Genomic DNA, 18829 nt, shown 5'->3' with positions numbered 1-18829 from the left:
AAGAATTATCAAAATCAGCAGACCTTCTCTTGAATTTAACATCAATATCAATCCAATTTAAAATCAATGACAATTTTGTACAATCAATGACATGTGTGCACATGAAATAACAATTAAGAATTAAGTTAAAATTGGAATCACTTTGCAATAGTTTGCATTGACAAGTTGCACTAATATGCATCTATCAGAACTGTATAGAACCATTATGTTGCGAGTTATTGCAATTCGAGAGTATGAATCGTTTCAATTCCAATATCGATCTATTGGAATTTATTTCAAGAGTAACTCACACTTCATAAATAACAAAGGTGTCGTTACTTGATGTGATTCACATCGTCGTCTGTCACTGATCCCAAAAAATTACAGAAGAATTGAAAATGTTTGTAAACGCTTAATAAGATACAATGTGGTTGATTTTGAGATACTATTCCCTAAATTTATCTCTTTTAAAATTTTAATTTGATAGTTTAGCAAAACTATTTAATGTGGATCATCCAAAATGAAATGTAAAGCAGTGTTAATGCTTCAGAACATACGCCAATATAGATACAATTTAAGGCTTATGCAGACGTAGGATAATTGTTGGCATACATTTTCATCTCATCATATTAGATACATAGAATTGATAATGACGCGAAAGGAAATATTATTATCACATAAAATGTCTACAGTTTACACGAACCTTAGGAAAGAGTTCTTCAGACCTAATATTATGAAATTGGCCCAGCCCCAATTTGTTAATTTTTTTAAAGACTGTATATAGGATAATTTCAACAATACTTAGTTACCTTGTCATTAAGTTCTATTGAGACTGGCTATAGTAGCACTACAGTATAAGTAATAGTAGCACACTCTAAGATCCAACTTCTTTAACAAGTCCCAAACTACTACATTTGCATTGCTTCATTTAGACATGTTCGTTGGACAACTTGTAGAATAGAGTTCATTAGACTATTGTAGAACAGATAATACAATAGATACTATGTGTGAGTGACAATTATTGTTCACAGTCAGTAAATTACACTGCATAGAATTAACACGACAGAAAATTATATGGTATGTGTATTATTTAAAGAATTTATGCAGCCGTACTGGATACACGGGAAATACCATAAAATAATAATATCATTTATCTAAAGTACAATACACTAGTACTTCTCTTACGTAATTAAGTATATGAATGTACTGATAATTTATTAAGTTAACTAAAGATATCAACTGTGTTCATATCAGTTGAAAAAATATAAAATTGCCATTTCAGTAAATTATTTTGCCTGTTAACTTTTATAAGGTTAATCCATAATTTACCTACTTTATGACAAACGCATGCGTTTATTTATAAAATAAAATATAGTAAGTAAAAAGATTATTGTATAGATTAGATACCATTGTATATTTTAAATAAAGTAAAAGACTGTTAAAGATTTTTTATAATAATATTAATAACACAATAAGTAATTGCGTACTAGATAAAAAGTTAGAACATAACCTCGCGGCATAAAATGTAAGGCAGCTTTTCACAATAGGTATTATGGCAAGCAAAATTCGAAACGATTATATTGCATTTCATACGTGTAGAGCATAGGTTAGCGACCGCAGTTTGGCTATAAAGATATTTAAAAAGGAACGCTGCTGCCTATGCCTCGACTATTAAGCTCTCTTAGTCACCTCCTGCGACACACACGGGAAGAAAGGAGTGACCTTTTCTATTCACAATATATTTAGACACTCACCTGGACAATTTCTCGGTCCACTGCTGAAAGGCATGTAGCTACAAGTGTGCGCAAGATTAAACCGCTCCGGAAGAAACCTATCGGGGTCGAAGTGCTCCGCATCTGGCCCCCAATAGTGGGGATCCCGATGAACTCCCCAGATAGAGACACCGATACCCGAACCAGCAGGAAGGACTCGACCTGAGGCTGAAGTGATAAAAAAATAAAATACTACTTACTACTACTCTGAAACCGCACTGTACGTGTCCATTCTGGTTCTAAGTTGTGAGGATGGATTCCCCACCGATTGCTAGCGGTACAATGAAGACAGGTAGCGATGGACATCATATTGAAGAGTTCTTCAGAACACAATCTGTTATACAGGCAGTAGAAGATACAAAGTAAAACAAACTCGCCTTAAATTAAGGGGTGGACCCCTACCGCCTGTTACCCTGGAATCTGTTGGCCTGTGTAGTTGATATGATTGTAAGAGGCTACAGTTACTATATCTCTTGTATAAATTATATATATCTTTTCATACCTACATACACAATTTTGATCTACTCACACGATCAAGTTAATTTTGAACGACATATCAAATCTTTATTATGACTTCAATTGTTAATGTTCACTGCTGAACATATGCCTCCCCCACAAAGGGAGCCTTTGCCAGTAGTTGCTATACTTCGCAGGCAGACTGGCAACCGGAGTTAGGCTTTAGAAATATTTTAGGAGGAATGCTGCTGCCCATCTCTCAACCATAAAGCCACCTAGAGAAATGAAAGGGTGGTCCATTCCATGCCGGGACCACATATAACTTAAAAATATCTAATAACAAAAGTCAAATTAACTAAGTCATCTGTTGAAGTTAAATTTATACCAATAGTTTAATTTGCCTCCATAAATAAATAAATAATAATACTTATTTCTAAGTGATCATTAACTTACGTAAAGCGATGTCATTCAACACTTTTCTTATAATAAAAGCTACGGGTGGGAAAAGTCGAAGTGTTTCCTTAACAACTCTTTCTAAATATTGTAATTTGGGTAAATCTTCTTTAACCACAGGACGATTGGAGTCGCCAAATACTTTACACAACCTGGTAAATAATATATAAATAAATATAAAATTTCTATGACACTTTATAAAAACCGGCATTAAACATACCCCAGTATGTACTGGACTGAGATGAAGTCGCATGTAAAAGCTATTTAATATTAATTAACCTTTTATTTCATACTTATAACAGACCTAAATGTAAATACTCACTCTTGATAAACTTTCTCTTGTACGTCAGGGTATTTAGCCAGAAGCTTGAAGACATATCCAATAGCAACCGCTGACGTGTCGGTCCCCGCTATAGTTAATGTAATAACTTCTTCCCTGAGCTCTATGTCAGTGTAACCGCCGCCAGTGTTGCCGCCAGAAAGCGTCACTAATAAATCGAGGAACGACTGCATTTTATATTGCCCTAAATCTGTAAAATAATTTAAGATTGTATTCTACAAAAAAAAAACTACTTCAATTATTGCATTTTAATTTCAAATTCATGTGATTAAATTCAAAATTAACTAATTTTGATAATACTGTATATCTTTACATAACTTAAAAAAAACACAAGTAAATTAAGAACTTTCTTGTTCTTGAAGTCGTTTGATTATTAGATTTAAAAAAATCTCTTTTATGTACGTTTTTGCCGATACATATTTAATCGTGTGCTACAACATACAAGATACAGGGGGGAAAGGGTGTATTAGTAATGGAAACTAAGAATCCCATTGCTAGCAATATACCCAACCAGGTCGACCTCCTCGTGGTTCCCCCTGGAAACTATCATGATTAATTCCTGATGAATTCATCATGATAGGCTAACTGGCCTGTTTTCATTCTCATCGATCACCCTTCACTGGTGCTCCGCCAGCGTACCCCGTTAGCGCAGGTGGGGTTGCCATTCCATTTTCATCTAATAAAAAAAAACATACAAGATACACAGGGAGAAGAGATTTGTTAATGATCAAGACAAGTGGTTCCATATCTAGCAATATAATAGCGAATTTGTCAGAATGGACTAACTGGTCTGAGTTCATCCTCACCATTCATCACTGATACCCCGCCAACGTATATCGATAGCGCAAGCGGGGTTACCATTCCATTAAAAACAACCTACAAAAGTACGTGGCTTACACAATGTGAAAATTAGAGATTCAAATTACAAAAGTATCTAATTCCTTATTATACGTTTATATTATATCAATACTTTTTTGTTCAATGTACAAAATATTCGTTACCTTTTCATTAAATTTTATTGGAACATACTATCAAAACTATATATATCTACTATAAAACATATATATATATATATATATATATATATATATATATATATATATATATATATATATATATATATATATATATATATAATGTATACAATTAAACATAGGCCTTCCCCACTTGAGAGGTAAAAACAATTGCCACTTACCATATACTTTATCTGTCTCAGGTTTAGATTTACTTTCAGTCTTTATATCAGTCCGTTTTATCTTTATTACCTAAAATCAAAATGACAACAATTCATTACCATATTTCAATAAAAATACCAGCGTTTGCGTAACCAAGATACAATAATTTATTTTTGCAATTTATATCTCTTTATTGTAACACTAATTGGTTGCCTTATATTTATGTAGTCCATAGAGATAGGGCACTGGTGACTTGTAACACAGGTTCTTCAAAACCTACTGCAGGCACCAGTCTTACACAAAATTGGTCTTATATATTTAATTGTACCTCAAGTTGTTACTTTTTTTACTTTTTGTGAAGAGAAAATAAACCATTCATTTAATAATTGACTGAGAAATATGCGTCTATCTCTTTCTTCATCTCAATAAGTGCGTATACATCAAATTGCATGACAACAAATGAGCCATTCACACTCTTGGAAGCGTGTGTTCGCTCAGGATGGCATAGTCACATTCTCGTGATATTATATTTAAAAAAATCACCGCACGCCACCGCGCGATTGATGTGTTTTTGCGCTTTCTGAAAACCTCAGAATCTTTGCACACGATGACACGGTGCGTGTATGACGTGCTTGGTAAAGACTTACATACCTATAAATTTTTTTCTAAATTTAATTAATATTCAACTTACCTGATCAACGAATTCATGCATTTCATTTAAACACTTTTGATGCTCGATATACTGTGGGAACAGTTTGAATAACCATTCAGGCTGAAGCCACAAGTGGAATATTCTTTTACACACCAAATTTAATATTCGATTCAAACAAATCAAAAATGGAGAATCTGGGTTCTCCTGAGCATTCATTTTAACGCCCATCGCCGTTTCTTAAATACAATAATAAATCAAATCAATTTATATTAATTTTTAAAAATGACTTGTAGATTAAAAAATTGGTTAAAAGTGAGCTAAACTCACTAACCGAAGATTTTGTGTTTAAAACAGTCTTTAAAAATTATTTACTTTAAATAAAAAATATTTTTGAATTATATATATATATATATATATATATATATATATATATATATATATATATATATATATATATATATATATATATATATATATATATATATATATGTTGTATGTATATAAACGCTGTGTGTGTCTGTGTGTATGTGTCTGTGTATGAGTTTATTATTTGAATACGTGCTATACACCCGCCTTTGCTTCAAAAATAAAAAAAAAGATAGCATTAGTATTAGATATACCGTCGTGACTAATGAACGGACGAACGAACACAGTCACGCAAACACACTTTCTTGACTATGCAATTAAAAAATAATTTACCACAGACTGAGTCAAGGGTGTAGGTGCTTACAAAAGGCCATAAACTAAATGGACCCTTATCGACTTGCTTTTCCAGCTGCTTGGTCAACTTGACACTCTGTTTCGAAAACACATCCACGAAGCTCTCCACTATCTTTGGACTAAAAGCTGGCACCAAGACTTTGCGTCGCTTTCTCCAAATCGGCACTGTTCGAAAAACGTTTTTTTTTTTTATTTTATTATGTATACACAACAGTAAATCCGTAAACCTCTCGTACGTAACTCGTAGAAAAACATTTGCATCGCAACGTTTGAAACGTTGTTCTCATTTTTAACCATGAAGAATAAGTTCCCAATTTAACTGTATTTTTATGTTACACAGTATCTTTATAATTTCAAAACTAAAATTGTTGATTATTTTTGCAATCGAGCGAATTTACTTATCCCATAAACATTTTGGCATGTAATCTATTTTTATTGTTTTAAACTTAATTTGTCATAATGCAAATGTTTTTTTTACAACACACATACATCTATTATAATTTATATATTTATAACATAGGCCTTCTTTATAAAGGGCTGTTGTAGTTGTCACGCTTGGTAGGCGGGTTGGCAACTACACTTATGCTTTTGGTAATGTTTTAAAGGGTCGCCGCTGCTAAGCCCTTAACCGTTAAGTTCTCTAAGTCGCCTCTTACAACACAACAACAAGGGGAAAATAAGGATTGTTTCATTGTATGCCGAAACCAAACGGCCATTTATAATTAATTATTTACTTTTTGGCACATTTTATTCACTATTGTCGTCCTTACCTGGAGCAAATACAGTTCCATTCCCAGTTACCTTTCTGAGAAAACGGTGTAAGTCGTCTTTTTCTAAACAAGTTTTCATCAAAACATCCAAGTCCAACGGATTTACCACCACTGACAAAATAATAGCAAATTTGTTAATTATAAATATATAAAAAATATATAGAAAAACAGAAATAAGAAAAGCAAAACAAAATAATATCTCCAGTATTCATACAAAAACTTATCAATTAAAATAAAATAATTCAAAATATCTCCCTAAAATACTTGCATAATATTTTAAGATATTTTTTAATTGTTTATTTATAATTTAATGCAGTTTCATTACAATTATCGGACACAAAATCAAATTAATATTACTTATTTACTTAATATTTGACTTCTTATCTATGTTATAAGCTATGTTAGTGATCATTTTATAATAATTTCTTCTTCTGCTTTGTCCAACTTTAGATAATATTGTAATTACATTTAATTTTACATATGTATACCCCCAATATTCTGCCTTAGGTTGTTAAAGTTACATTTATTAAATCTATTTTATTTATAACAACGAGTAAACTTACCAAAGTAAAGTATGTGCCCTAACCAGACTCTTACTATTCCATCATTTTCCATAGCCTCGTAACTAAACTTTTGCAACGATGCCATTATATCTGAAATGTAAATAATTTATTGTTTTATCACGAGGTATTCCTGCCTTAATCCCAGCTTTCTTGTACTTAGAATAAAAACTTCGAAGAATTAGTTTTATTGATTGTTAGAACTGATATTTTAAATCGCCATTAAATTATACTTGTAACTAAAATTTTTCATTACCTATTTCAATAAAAATACCAGCGATTTCGGACATAGAAAATAAATGAATTTATTCTTTACCTAATTTATTTTTTTAGATTTTATAGATCATTTTTAAAGTTAAAACTTCAGAAACACAATAGTGAAAATCACATCCAATTTGGTGTAATCGTGTAGTTACAAATGAATTATAATAACAAGACTTGCCAATAAGGAAGAAAACCAATAAGGAAGAAAGGTACTTGAATAACGATCTGTAGTATGATCAGAAACAGTACAGGACGACCTCCTAATAGATGGAGTGACGACTTTGCACTGCAAGGAGTTAATGCATGCAAGTGGCGTAGGACAATCCTTATGGTAATTTATTATGTTCAAAGAATAAACTGATATGACCATAATCATTTGTATCCCTTATTAAAATTCCTTAATTAATATTTGATATTTGTAATATATGGGAGAGATCTTTAAGCTTCAGCTCAATAAATACGTATGGAATCACAGCAAATTGCACCAACAATAGATTTTTTTTACAAACTTTGTATTTTTAGTCAAACACCCTTATCAGAGGTAAACAATATATAGTGAGCATTAAAAGTAAATGATCATTTAAAAAAATCTGTAAGCTCGCTTCGCCACAAGTTTACGATTAAAAAAGTTTCCATGTTTTTTAATATCAGATAAAGTCATAATTCAATATATATAATAGGTGCGTATGTATGCAGCAAGAAGGTTTTAAAGATCATCTTCATTCACCTATATTTATTTTTATAAAAATTTAATTACCATAATATTTCTACTGCTACCTTATACTTGCATATTTGTGCTATTTTATTTGAAGGATAGAGATATGACAGTCGAAATTACTGGAACATTTGCATACATCTTCGTCTCGTAATGTCCATAATTTATTGTTTCAAGTGGTTACCATTTCCCATGATTACACACCAAATTGCCTATTCAAGATGTAAACAAATAAAAATGGAGAATCTGGTTCTCCTGAACTGCTACCAATTTTAACGTAAAACGCCATTATAATTACATATATAATAATAAAAAAAATCAATTTAAATTTTATTAGGAACCAATTGCATTAATAAAATCGAAAAAAATAAAGACTTCAACTATTAATTTGACGATTCTGTATATAAAATAGTTTTAAAAATTAATGGTACTTTAGTTCCGACATAGAAAAACCATTTTTTTGTGTGTGTGTGTGTGTATGAGAACTTAATTATTTCTTAAAATATCTCTAAAAGCCTAATTGCGCCTTATGAACTTGCCTGCCAAGCGTCGCAAAAAGACTAGCAAAGTCATTATGAATACTAGATATAACAGTGTGACTGTTAAAAACGGACTGAATGAAATCATATAGATCATAGGAAACCACACTTTTTGTCACTTGACTTTATGCTCTAATATTAAACGTCAAAACATAATTTACCAATATCGGTTCTGGTCAAGCTTTGTACGCGTGGGTTCAAAAGTAAACTAAATAACCCTTCCATACAAATGACTTTTGAATTTGGTGTAGTCATTTTTACGTAATGCAGTTTCAAATATACAAACAAATAAACAAAAATCTACTCACTGTAGATGTCTCTCATGAAAAGCGATGTTGTGTTATAAAATATAACCTAGTAACTGTTACTGTAAAGCCAAACTTAAAAATCGGATTGTTTTATTTATTTTTTAATTAATTCAAATCATGAGATAGCTACACCTTAATATTTCATTGTATAAATTGTTATGTACTATAAGATTTTACGAATCACCTAGATCCTTTTTTATTTTTATAGACTTCCGAAAAAAGCAGCTTCTAAATTCGGTTTTATTTTGTTACCTCATAACTAGGTCATTAATAAACCAATTTGAATTTTTTTTTTCTTATTTGAAAGAATACGTTCCTCAGAAATCTCATGAAAACCGTTTCAGTAGCTTAACTTTTAATTCAAAATAACTGATTCATAGTTATGGTTATGCCTTTTTCATCATTCAGTTGTGCCACGATTGATGTGGTGTTTTTTTTTTTTGTGAAACAAAATCTTTTTACGAATTGAATTTATTTAGGTTATAACGTCAAGTAATATTAGTTATATAGCTAGCGAGTCTTATTTATAAGCATATCCTACCAATATTATAAATGTTCAAGTTTATAAATATGTTTATATGTTATATTTGTTTCTCGATCACGCTTAAATGGCTCAACAGATTTGAACCAAATTTGGTTCACCTGTAAATGATATCCTAACTTAACACATAAGATAGTTTCTTAGTGATTTCAAAGAAGTTTGATACAGGAAGGATTTTATTCTGGATTAAAACGTACAATACTTTCATCCTAATTCACGTGGATAAAACAGTGGTATACAGCTAGTTTTAAATACTTACCCTCGGTGCTTCCAGACAGCGTGTGCGCTACACCTATCATAGGCCACTCGTTTGTGGGCGCCGGGATCCTTGAAGCTAATTTGTACATATTCCGTCTTCTATACTTGTACGCCACCGTCCACGCCAACAATACTCCAGCAATCAAATACAACAGCATTTTAACATATACAAACGTCTGTGACTATAATTAAAACAATATAAATTTAAGGCAACTATTGCGTTAGCGTATACGCGGCGGTGTAATTATAGTTTGTTCGCTCGAGTCTTTTAAAGTCGACAATTGAAGTGTAGGTAAACTTAGTGTCAGTATCAGTGACTCGGGGTCAGTGAGAGCATGGTGATAATATAACAATGCAACCTTCAGGACATATGGATAAGTAAAGAAAATCATTTTGTTGTACTTCATACCTTTTTATTACATTAACTTCATCTTAGCAGTAAAATTTTTATTGAAAATTTTTAGACGGAAACGTAATTTTTCCAATACCAACTCTCATTTTAAATGCCGCCTCAAACAAATAAGAATTTATAAGTTTAACAAATGTATCTGTGTCTTTACGTGATAGGGCAGTTCCTAAATGAATGCCGTTAATACCATTACTCCTTCACTCCTATCCTTATGACTGTGGGACAGGTCTATATTGCTGAACATACAGACATATGCTATAATATCTATACTGTATAAATACATATAACTATTCTAACAAAACATTTGAAACTATCGTTTTGGCAACCCCAACATTTTATTAATAAACAATGTTTATATATTTTTCTTCAATCTGTGAAAGCACTGTGGCACGATCTCTTTTACTCTCTTCTAATGTGTTGTAAGCAACGAATGTACACTCTCTGGCATTATTTGGTATTTTTATTAATATACAGCGCCAAATACACAGTCCACTATCCGCATTCTTTTCCACACATCGGTCCATTTAATAGTGGATCGTTTACATTGCTTCTAACATAGTTAAATACTTTTAACTAATTTTAATACAATCAAAATACTTTTATATCTAACTGTGTTTTATATTATATAAACCCATACTCATATCCACTATATATATATGAGTTAGTATTATAGTATAATAAAATAAACAAATTAATCGTAGTGCTAATGTACTACTTAATCACCGCCTAGTTCAATAGGTTAACAATAGTAGATGTAACTAATGAGGGCATAATTATAAATATTTCGTATTTTATTATACCTTAATGACATATTAATATGCAATTATATTCATAGAAGCTACATACTAGTATATCAGTATCACGGGACAAATAAACAGTACAGTCTTACATAATATTTTATTACATATGTAAAGGAATATTTGAAAGCTTTTATATTTCTAATATTTCCATAATAATAACCTCATTTTTTAAATAGTGTTTTGATTATTAGAAATATCTAAAGTATTATAATTTTTGCAGACAGTGTAGAAGTTTTAAGATACAAGTATATAAGGTAAAAAACAAGCATGTGATCTACCTGATGGTAAGCGGTTACCGTAACCTTTGAACGCCTGCATTACCAGGGCCATTATACAATTATTCTTTGGGCAGTCCAGCAAAATGTGTATAGCTGTTCACTAAAACTTAACAATTAAATTCTATATATTTTATCATACCTAATTACTGTTTACACTAATTAATTAATAAAGATGGGTTTTTTTTTCTTTACGACCACCATTTCACCGGGGTGGGGAACCACTCAAATATACTCAAAAACACTTAAGTACATACATACTTAATATGTTTATATTACATACTCGTAATTAACAACATACGTAATATACTTTAAGAAATTAAAAATTATTAAGTATGTCTTATGTGATATAGGAGCAAAATTTATTCAGTAACTATTTTTTATTATCAAGACGCTATTTAGCATTAAAAGATAATATTTTAAGCGCCTAACATTTTTTTGTGTGTAAATCTTTAAAATCTAGACATTTCGTAACACAGTTCAACCTTCTATATGAGAAAGTTCTTATAGAATTAGATCCAAATTGTTCTCGTTCCACTACATAAATAATATAAATTTTCAACACTTTTACATCCTAGCTTAACAAAGTATATTAAATGACAACACTTAGATATTACTTTTTGAATCAGTGACAAACTGTAATAAAATCACCAAAAATGTTAAAACAGACCGGGCTCCCTGTAAAAAAGAAATTAATAGCTATCGTATTACCATAAAAATAATAAAACTTAGTAGAAATAACGCTACTATTGCTAAGTGTATGACTGCCAACACTCGAAGATGGACTACCACTGTTACTACCAGAAGTTCCACAAGCAGGCATGTTCTACGACACGTGTTTTATCCCTAAAGAGGAATATTCAGACAAATTTTTAACCTAGTGTTAACTGATCGGTACCTACACTACGAATCGTTCACAAAACATGTGCGAACAAAATGGCAGCCAAAGATTGATAACTAATATGAAAGTTTATGGAACTTATTAATTATTATCGAATTCGTGACATTGGACAAACTGACATGCTTCATCCTCACCTATTGTCTCTAACTAGTGTCTCGCCAGCATATACCGATAAATTAGGAGGGCTTACTATTTCATTGTCACCCATAAAAAAAACTGTTAGTGTATACAAGTGTCAGTTCTAGCAGGATATTTTTTATGTTGTTACTTTTAGTGTTTCTTCTAATATCTACTGCATACCATATAAATTTATAGATTCCCTAAATGAGAAATACTGAATTTCGTTACTAACCTCTTGTAAAAGTGTATAATCCAACGTGTAAAGACCAGAAGCAGTGAATTTAGGGACTAGATGAAACAACTGCTGTGACATCTGGATTGCCTAAAACAGAAAGCTATAATGCAGACAGTCTGCATTTGCAATTTTTGTTAAAAAGAAAAACACCTAAATTATACGTTTATTATTAAAATTTGGTGAAATTGGAACGGTAAATTTTTACGGAACTTAGGCAATAACTTAACAAGTTAATGGCCCACCTAATGGAAAGCGGTATCCAGCGCCTATAGACATGAAGCACGAATTGTGAACAACACAAATAACTTTATAATACGCTTGGTATCCTTCATACGTTGCTATTCTTGAGAATTATGATTATGTTATGCTTCTATACTCTGTAATTTCAGTAGAATAGATAATTCGGAAAATAACTGTATGCAGAAATAGTACTAATTAGGTATTTGAATCAGTTACCTCTTTTGTAACCGCTGGCCCAAAATCACAGTTCACTATTTCGTGTACAATAAACGATGTTCGTTTAGCCTGAAATTATAATTAATATACATTTTTGTTTTGTAATTATTAAATTATATATTATAATTAATAATTACAAATTTGTTAAAATACTTTTTCCAACTTTTATCAAAGAAATATTTATTTTAACGAATAATAACTTTCCTAGTTATAAACAAGATAGTACCTGCGATCCTCTTTTAACAAAGCAAACAGCTTTGGACGATAAACATAATCATCATCATCATTATCTCAGCCATTACCCGTCCACTGCTGTACATAGGCCTCCCCCATACACTACCATAAGGAACGGTACTGATCACCTGTATCTACCAACTAATTGCAATGCATTTAAGGTCGTCACTCCATCTAATGGGGGGTCGTCCTACACTGCATTATATAAACATAGTAAATGTAACTATTATTTTAATATTGAGTATTGAATAAATCTGATGAAATTAAAATAAAGGGGGAAATCTATATAGTATATTATATTTTATTTAACTTTAGATTGAGAGTAACAGTAAAAGGTAACCTTCAGCAATGGATGAGTAAAGACTAACATAACACATAAAACCTACTTCAACACCTTTTTACTGGACCCATGCGTTACACAAAAACTGTTTTAATAGCAAAGGGATTTAGTCAGAACATCAGCAGGCATAGAGCCTGTATCGCAATATTCAACTTTAATGTTTACCTTTGGCTAACTCTCTAACATAATGAAACTTAATATTTATGTTTTAGACCGTTTACCAATTACCGGGTCTTTAATGATCTGGCACTTTGACTGTCACTAAAAATAGTTACACATTACATGACCAGTTAACTCTCCATATAGACCTTTAATAAACATAACGTCTTTAGCTGCTTCACAGATCAATGTATTCATACTGCAGTAAATAGTGCTACACACCGTTGTTTACAAACATGAAATTCCCACCTGCATAAATTATTAATAAACGAATGTCCATCAGCATTAGCACCCCAGTCAGCACTGTGGCAACTAACTCTTTTGCTTCTTCTTGAAAGTGTTGTAAGCATCTATGGTACCCTTAAGATACCTCTAATAGTCTTTTTACGGCAGACATGTGTGATGATCCAGCACAAGAACACAAGTAGCTCACTATCAAAACTAATATCTGGTCTTGATGACAGATACATTAAGGAACCTATGATTTCTTGATAGTGGCAATCGTTGGTACATTTTTCCAACATCAGTTCCAAAGTCTTCAGAACTAATCCTGCATTCCAATACTCAAAATCTTTTGTGTGTAATGTGTTTGATATATATAATTTCACCTTTATCCAGATTTCCGTAATTCGCATATATATAGACAGTCTTTAGTCTCCTAAATCTTTAACAAATTTTCGTATTTTGTCTTTAACTGATTGTATTTGTTTTAAATCAGTTCCAAAAATATAGATCATCTACATAAAGACCTATCGCTATAAATATTTTGTATTTTATTATACGCAAGGATCATATTTAGACCTTTCAAAACCGATATCAACAATGCAAGAATGAATCTTCTCATTCCAACATAAACAGCCTGTTTTAATCCATAAATATTTTTTAACTTACATACTTTAATAGGGTTTTGAACGAATGATTCTGGCTGTTCCATATATATATATTTCACTAAGATCTCCATGAAGAAAAGCCGTTGTTACGTCTATATGATGAATTTTTAGATCCATTTCAGCTGCCAAGGCTATCAATAGTCTTAGAAGATAATTTTACTGAGCAAAAGTCTCAAAATAATCTTTACCCCACTTTATAAGCGAAAAACCTTTTGCGACTAGCCTCGCTTTGTAACGTTGAATCGAAGCATCATGTATTTTTAAGTTTAAAAACCCATTTACATTTAACAACATTTGCATCTCTAGGTCTCAACTAGTTCCCATGTATGATTTGCTATCAAAGAACTGTAATTCCATGGCTTTTCGCCACAGCTCTCTATCTGAACGTTGTTCAGCATCTTGTACAGACACAGGGTCAGCACCATCAGACATATAAAAGTTATAGACCATATCTGGATCTCTAATCAAACGTCTATCTCTTAATGGATACCTTCTCATCTTGATACTAGTTTATACCATTTATCATTTATAAAGACAGCTGATTGTAGAGTCAACCATAATTTCACCTGGTTCAGTACAAATAGAAATAATACCTCATCCACACTCTGTCGTGCTTGAAACATCTTGGCGAACAGGTTCTGTGTGTAGTTGTTGTGTGATCTTCGTAATATCAATAGGCACATTTATATTCTCAAGATTTCGAAGTCTTTTACTTTCATTGGAACCGCCACTACATCTGATGTTATTGGACCAAATTTAAAAGGATTATTATTTTTCGACCTATATATCTCTCTGTTATCTTTTCATTAAAAATCGCAATCATTTTAGCAACTATACATTTTTGTGTGTTGGCCAAGTTTACGAATTTATAACCCATTCACTATATCCAATCATTGTCATCTCTACTGTCTTTGAATCCATCTTCTTTCTACTACCATCTTTTATAAGAACTTGTGCAGATGATCCAAATACTCTAAGATGAGAGAGATCTACTTTCTTACCTGTCCAAACTTCTTCAGGAACTTTATTAAAGAGCCATAGTGGGTGATCTGTTCTTTAAATATATAGCACAATTCAAAGCTTCACCCCAAAATCTCTGATCAAGATTATTATCATGTAACATGCACCTAGCCTTTTCAACTATCGTCCTATTGGTTCGTTCCGCTACACCGTTTTGTTCTGGTGTGTGAGGTACAGTTCTCTCGTGTTTAATACCACGTTCTAAATAATTTTGAAATTCTTTATTTGTATATTCTGTACCATTGTCGCTACGAAGTCGCTTTATTTTCTTACCAGTCTGATTCTCGACAAAAGCAACAAATGAACAAAATTTAGAAAATACTTCAGTCTTAGACGATAACAGATACCCGAATACCTTTCTACTAAAATCATCTACTAGAACTAGACAATATTTCGCTCATCCCCAGGATGGATCAAGAGGACCGATTAAATCAGATGTAAACTAAAATATCACGTGCTGCTTATGTTTCCTTTTATTAAACTTCTTTCTCTGTCCCTTCCTTGACAATAAGTACACAAAAATGCTTTGATGGTTTTCCCTTTAGAGATAAGCCTGTTACCATCTTTTGTTGCATCTTCATTTGAGGATATGACAGGTGGCCTAACCTCCTATGCCACAATACTAAATTATTATCATTTATATCAGCTTCACCAAAACTAACAAAATTGCGATCTGCAGCAGTAAATGATGTTTAAATATCACAATCCTTACGTGTCTTTATTTGCTCAGGTCCTAGAATATATAACCCCTTCTTTAAACTCGCTTGAATCAAAGGAACTTCTATATGGAAACATTATTATTATCATAAAACGTGCAGTAATTTTTGTCAAATACTACCGTATAATTATAAATTTTGCTTACCGAAATATATTAGTAACGAGATTGGGTACACATAAAACGTTTTCAAAATCTATTAGTGTTACGATTTTCATGATTCAATTTTGCAATGATCTTTCCTTGACTTTCGGAAATTATTTTATGATCATCAGCAGTTGTTATAACCTAAAATATGTTTCTTAATCAAGGAGAGATTTAATTGAGGTCATGTGAGATGTAGCACCAGAATCGACAACCCACATATTACTAGATTTGTTAGCTGAAAATAAGGATATCTCATTATTACCCAAACAATATCAGTAACTAAACCTACTTTGTTACTATCTACGTTACATTTGTTGATAAATTTTTTACATTGCCATTTAAAATGACCTTTTTTCTTACAAAAATGACAGATAATTTGTTTTTTACGAGGTTGATTACTACTTGATTATTAGAACTTGCTATTATTAGACACTAGCATGAGTTCTCCAAATTGTTGCCCGATGACTTCTACTGCTCTGCTGTCCTTCTTTAAAAAGAGATAACCGCTTCCGTAGTTAATAACTAGCAGAATGTTCTAGTTCACCAGTCCATTGTATGAATCTGGTAACCCTGCTAGCATAATTATAGCGACGAAATCATCAAGTTTCTGGTTTATATTGTAGCGCCTGTTGGGTAAACGATGCACTTCGTTGACGTATGCCTCTATTCCCGAAAAGTCATTCAACTTCATATTGAAAAGTTTCTTTAATAGCGTGAGACGTCGTAATAAACCACTATCAGCGTATGCCTTCTTCAAAGTAAGCCAGGTCTCCCTTGCCGTTTTAGCATTTTTCACAAGTGGATATAGATATTCAGCTATCATTAAACAAATTTTTGACCTTGCTTTACCATCCATCTTGCTTTTCTCTGCGTTATCCGGTATAAAATCTTCATTATTAACGCACTCCCACAAATCTAAGTCAATCAAAAACATTTGCATTGCGAATGCCCACGATCCATAATTGGATTGGCCGATTAACTTACTTATAGTTGGAGCTTGCATTATTTTACTATTTTAGGTTTGCTGATAACCTGATGAAATTAAAATAAAGGGGGAAATCTATATAGTATATTATATTTTATTTAATCTAGATTGAGGTAACAGTAAAAGGTAATAGCAACGCGTGAGTCCACAGACTAACATAACACATAAAACCTACTTCAACAAAATCAATCCCTTAATCCCTTGCCTTTAATCCGTTTATTTTTACAATTAAAACCCGTTCCGTAGTTTAAGTGTGATTGAGTAACAAACATATTTACAAACTTTCACACTTATATTAATAAGAATGCAATTACCTCGCGGACTGTGCTTTCAGCGAAATACACATTCAAGATAAAAATAACCACTGCATAGGAAATCTGCCAAAACACATACACCAAAAAGGCGATGTATTTTTTCATATCAAGAAATAAGCCAGCAGCAGTTGCTTCCATAAAATAAAACATGTAAAGAACTATATAACTTATATTTGATAGCATCGTTATGAACAACGTAAAACCGTAATGTTTGTTGATTGTTTCAGATCCTGCATACATCACGCTATTTACTTTGGCGCAAAGTCTAATTCTCTCACATAGCTCTTCTAACTCTTCATGAGAATCGTCTGATTTCTCCATTACATGTACTATGTATTTTCTTTCCTTGATATCTTTAAGAACCTTATTGACAGCAGTATGCCTCTCTCTCAGAGCCAATAAATAATAACAGTAGCAAGATGTTATCACAAAAGACAACGTATCAGGAAATACTCCTTGGTACAGTTTCTCATATGGTACTGATATATCTAGATTATACAAAAGTAACCATATTGTTAATAATCGAAAATAGTATATAGTATATTGACTCACACCGACGGTGATTGATACCAATACATGCTTATTATAATCCACACCGGCTCCTAATTTCTCTAATATTGCATCCATTTCAAGAATCTGCCGCGCATACTGTGGGTCATTATGCAAGCTGAAGGGTAATTTCCACATCAAATACACAACATATACTATTGCAACAGCCTTTTCATACAATTCGCCATATTGCTTTAGCCTAGTATTGAATATTAAACGAAGAATGGTTTGGTCTTCGTAGTAAGCAACATAAAAGCAATATAAGTACAGAGAATACCAAAAAATGTACATGCAGAAGCCGAAGTATGAAAAACGCGATTCCACTGTTGTTTTCGTTGGGCTTATTAGTCCTAATACTTGGTAGCCCATTAATTTTAAAAGCCAAAACGTTACAGCTGTGGCTTCTACCATATTCTGACTATTAAAGAATTTCTTAAAGTATTTTCTAAATTTATTATTAACTGCCATTTTTATTTCATAGAACTAAGGTTAAATTTTACAGTTACACAAGTCGTCAGTATTAAACTGTGCTCGTATTTCAATATTAATTCTCTTTACATTTAATATTCTTAATGGACTTTCATACAATTAGATGAAATTATTTGATACGGTAGTGAATTTGAGATATGAAAATTATAACTGGTAATTGCCTAAGTGTCTATGCATAATTGTGTGTAAAATATTTATGAAAACATTATAAATTGCAAGGCTTTAACGCTATTTATAATATCTCAGTATCTTGATCTTGAAATAATAACACAACAATAAACAAAAGTCT

General features: G+C 31.8%; 2 protein-coding genes across 2 annotated transcripts in view; both read right to left on the bottom strand.

Annotated features, from left to right (window-relative positions):
* LOC113511559 (cytochrome P450 4d1-like) overlaps positions 1-9775 on the bottom strand; it is a 28547-nt gene extending 18772 nt beyond the window's left edge. The window contains exons 1-4 of the mRNA XM_052894852.1: positions 9504-9775; positions 6881-6970; positions 6318-6428; positions 5527-5712 (exon numbers count right to left, since the gene is read on the bottom strand). Coding sequence (XP_052750812.1) covers positions 5527-5712; positions 6318-6428; positions 6881-6970; positions 9504-9660 — 544 coding nt within the window. The 5' untranslated portion in view covers positions 9661-9775. The remainder of the gene's footprint in view (positions 1-5526; positions 5713-6317; positions 6429-6880; positions 6971-9503) is intronic.
* A 1790-nt stretch (positions 9776-11565) lies between these two features.
* Positions 11566-18647, bottom strand: LOC128201047 (putative gustatory receptor 28b). The gene is made up of 4 exons (XM_052896574.1): positions 17503-18647; positions 12699-12767; positions 12236-12329; positions 11566-11660 (listed from the first exon to the last, which is right to left on the bottom strand). The coding sequence occupies exons 1-4, from the start codon at positions 18517-18519 to the stop codon at positions 11593-11595; spliced, it is 1248 nt and encodes a 415-aa protein (XP_052752534.1). The 5' UTR covers positions 18520-18647; the 3' UTR covers positions 11566-11592.
* Positions 18648-18829: the final 182 nt, after the last annotated feature.

This window comes from Galleria mellonella, unplaced genomic scaffold (assembly GCF_026898425.1).
Source record: "Galleria mellonella isolate WM207_F2 unplaced genomic scaffold, CSIRO_AGI_GalMel_v1 utg117, whole genome shotgun sequence".
Classification (NCBI taxonomy): domain Eukaryota; kingdom Metazoa; phylum Arthropoda; class Insecta; order Lepidoptera; family Pyralidae; genus Galleria; species Galleria mellonella.
The sequence above is the reverse complement of the archived record's forward strand: the minus strand, read 5'-3'. Positions and strand labels throughout refer to the sequence as shown.

Bases quoted from the DNA above. Each gene is read 5' to 3' on its own strand.
- LOC128201047 (XM_052896574.1), bottom strand. From the start codon at position 18,519: ATGGCAGTTAATAATAAATTTAGAAAATACTTTAAGAAATTCTTTAAT. The intron at 12,330-12,698 runs GTAACTGATTCA...TTTCTGTTTTAG, and splicing joins GGCCAGCGGTTACAAAAGAG to GCAATCCAGATGTCACAGCA. The intron at 11,661-12,235 runs GTAACGAAATTC...TTTTACAGGGAG, and splicing joins TACACTTTTACAAGAGGTTA to CCCGGTCTGTTTTAACATTT.